This window comes from Choloepus didactylus, chromosome 25, assembly GCF_015220235.1.
Source record: "Choloepus didactylus isolate mChoDid1 chromosome 25, mChoDid1.pri, whole genome shotgun sequence".
NCBI classification, from domain to species: Eukaryota; Metazoa; Chordata; class Mammalia; order Pilosa; family Megalonychidae; genus Choloepus; species Choloepus didactylus.
In genome coordinates this window covers 4,049,418-4,051,843 of record NC_051331.1, presented here as the reverse complement: position 1 = coordinate 4,051,843, position 2,426 = coordinate 4,049,418, and the positions used below count along the sequence as shown (strand labels likewise).

Here is a 2,426-nt window from a genome sequence, read left to right as displayed (position 1 = left end):
CAAAACAAGAAATGTGGAAGGGTGGACAAAGGGAAAAATGTTCACTATGTAAGAGACAGAGGAAGTTTATAAAGGCAATTGGTAAAAATCAAACAGATTGAAACTCTATGAAATAAATAGGGACATTTCCTACTCCCATGTTTTGATCATAGAATCATAATTTCTGGATCTGTCTTTTGAGAACTGAAATCAAAAGCACTTTCACATCTCCATAACTAATGATGCTTTTAAGACTCCTGTACAAAGAATTTTCTCAGAGCCCGTTTTATATCTTTATTCCTCAGACTGTAGATAAATGGGTTCAGCATGGGTGTGACCACAGAGTACATCACTGAGGCTGGAGCACCTGAATGTGTTTTGTGTGAAGCAGCAGAACTAAAATACACTCCTAGGCTTGTACAATAAAATAAGGAGACCACTGAGAGGTGAGACACACAGGTGGAAAATGCTGCATATTTCCCCTGAACTGATGAGACTGCATGTATGGAGGCAAAAATCTTACAGTAAGAGGAAACAATCCCAACAAGGGGACCCACACCCAGCAGCCCAGTTGCGATATAAATCACTATGTCATTGATGAAGGTTTCTGAACACGCGAGTTGGACAATCTCATTAAGTTCACAGAAGAAGTGGGGGATTTCCAAGCGTGTACAAAAGGAGAGCTGCAAAATCAGTAAGCTGTGTAACAAGGAATGCAGGGCACTCATGATCCAGGACCCCAGAACCAGAAGGACACAGAGCTGGGGGTTCATGATGACCTTGTAGTGCAGGGGGTGACAGATGGCCACGAAGCAGTCATAGGCCATCACGGTCAGGAGGAAATTCTCAAACACTGCAAAGAGCAGGAAAAAGGACATCTGAGTGAGGCAGCCTGCATAGGAAATGACAGTTCTCTGTGTCAGGATATTCAACAGCATCTTTGGGACGGTTGTAGAGGATACACAGATGTCAGCAAAGGACAGGTTGGAGAGGAAGAAGTACATGGGAGTGTGGAGGTGGGAGTCAGTGATGGTGGCCAGGATGATGAGCAAGTTCCCACAGACGGTGACCAGGTACATTGTCAGGAACAGCCCAAAAAAGAAGGGTTGTAATTCTGGTTCCTCTGAAAATCCCAGAAGAAAAAATTCTGAAATTAGAGACTTATTTCCAGTTTCCATGTGGCTGATATAACTAGGAGATAAGAGAAAAAGAACATGACTAATTTTATCCCAAACTCGCATGACAAATCTAGTGGAAATTTCTATTTATGTTCAGGAAATTTATTTCTGTATTTTGTTATTTAATCTGGTTGCTTAGGTTAGAGGACTCACAGTGCAAACTCTGATTAGCATTTCCTGTCCATTCCTGGCCTTTCCTTGATTTCACGGAATTACAGAGAGAATCAAATGTACACTAGGCAAGGTTGAGACAGTGGAAACACAGGACTGAGACACCAATGACCCCACAATCTCATGAAGGTGAAGAATGTAAATGAATAGTAATAACCCTATAACAGGTCAGTATATAACTTTTTTAAAATGGAAAATAGGAACTGGTAAAAAGGAGACAGTGACGTGGGGATGGTATATTTTACTTGTGGTCAAGCAAGATCAGCAGACTGGTGACATTTTATCAGAGGCTTCTTTGATGAAAATGTCCAGAGACATGGAGGAATCTGGAGAATTGTGTGACCAGATGAGAGAATGCCCAGAGCAAAGACCCTAGGAGAGGGCTTGTTTCCAATGGCCTCCTTGACCTTGACTATGGCCTCATGACCTTCAACTTGGCTGACACCTTCATCAGCATGCCATAGACTCAAAGCTCAGCACCTTCACACACCTGCTTCCCTGTGTCAGGGTTTTTCCCACCAGAGCAATTAGAATTTTTCACCCTCTCCCCTTAGGAAAACTCCTACCCCTCATTCAAGGATTCCTGGAGTAATCTTTTTCAAACTTTTTATTTTATCATCCATACAGGAGACAGCAGCTTCTTTCCTGCTTTTAGTTTGGATGTGTTTTGCTTTTACTGACTTCCATATCTTTTTGCCCAGCTACACTGTGAACACCTTGGAGAATACAGCAATGTTCTACATGCTTAGTCCAATTGGTACCTGAGTTCAAAGAGTAGATGAAAAAAATTTTATACTGTATTAATGAATAAAAGAATGTGGTTTTACTGCTAATTTCAATGGTGAGTGAAGGAGAAGTGGGGTAATGTTAAAAGTGGTGTGGAAAAGAGAATAGAAGCCTAAATTTCATGTTCTGAGATGCTTTATCATTTATCCTAACTAGGATACAACAATAGAGATCCATAGAGTATACCAAATGGGAACACATGTAATATGGGGACACTCAAAATTATTTCTGGAAATGTGTTTTTCAACTGTGTGTATGTACTGTGTGGGCATGTGTTGTGCACGTGTGTTGTGGGTATTTGTGTAGGCACAA

The 2,426-nt window shown here is 41.2% G+C and overlaps 1 protein-coding gene across 1 annotated transcript; it reads right to left on the bottom strand.

Annotated features, from left to right (window-relative positions):
- Positions 1 to 227: 227 nt before the first annotated feature.
- LOC119520221 (olfactory receptor 7A10-like) lies at positions 228 to 1,058 on the bottom strand. Its single transcript, XM_037817917.1, has 2 exons — positions 704 to 1,058; positions 228 to 418 (listed from the first exon to the last, which is right to left on the bottom strand). The coding sequence occupies exons 1-2, from the start codon at positions 1,056 to 1,058 to the stop codon at positions 228 to 230; spliced, it is 546 nt and encodes a 181-aa protein (XP_037673845.1).
- Between the last annotated feature and the right edge of the window lie 1,368 nt (positions 1,059 to 2,426).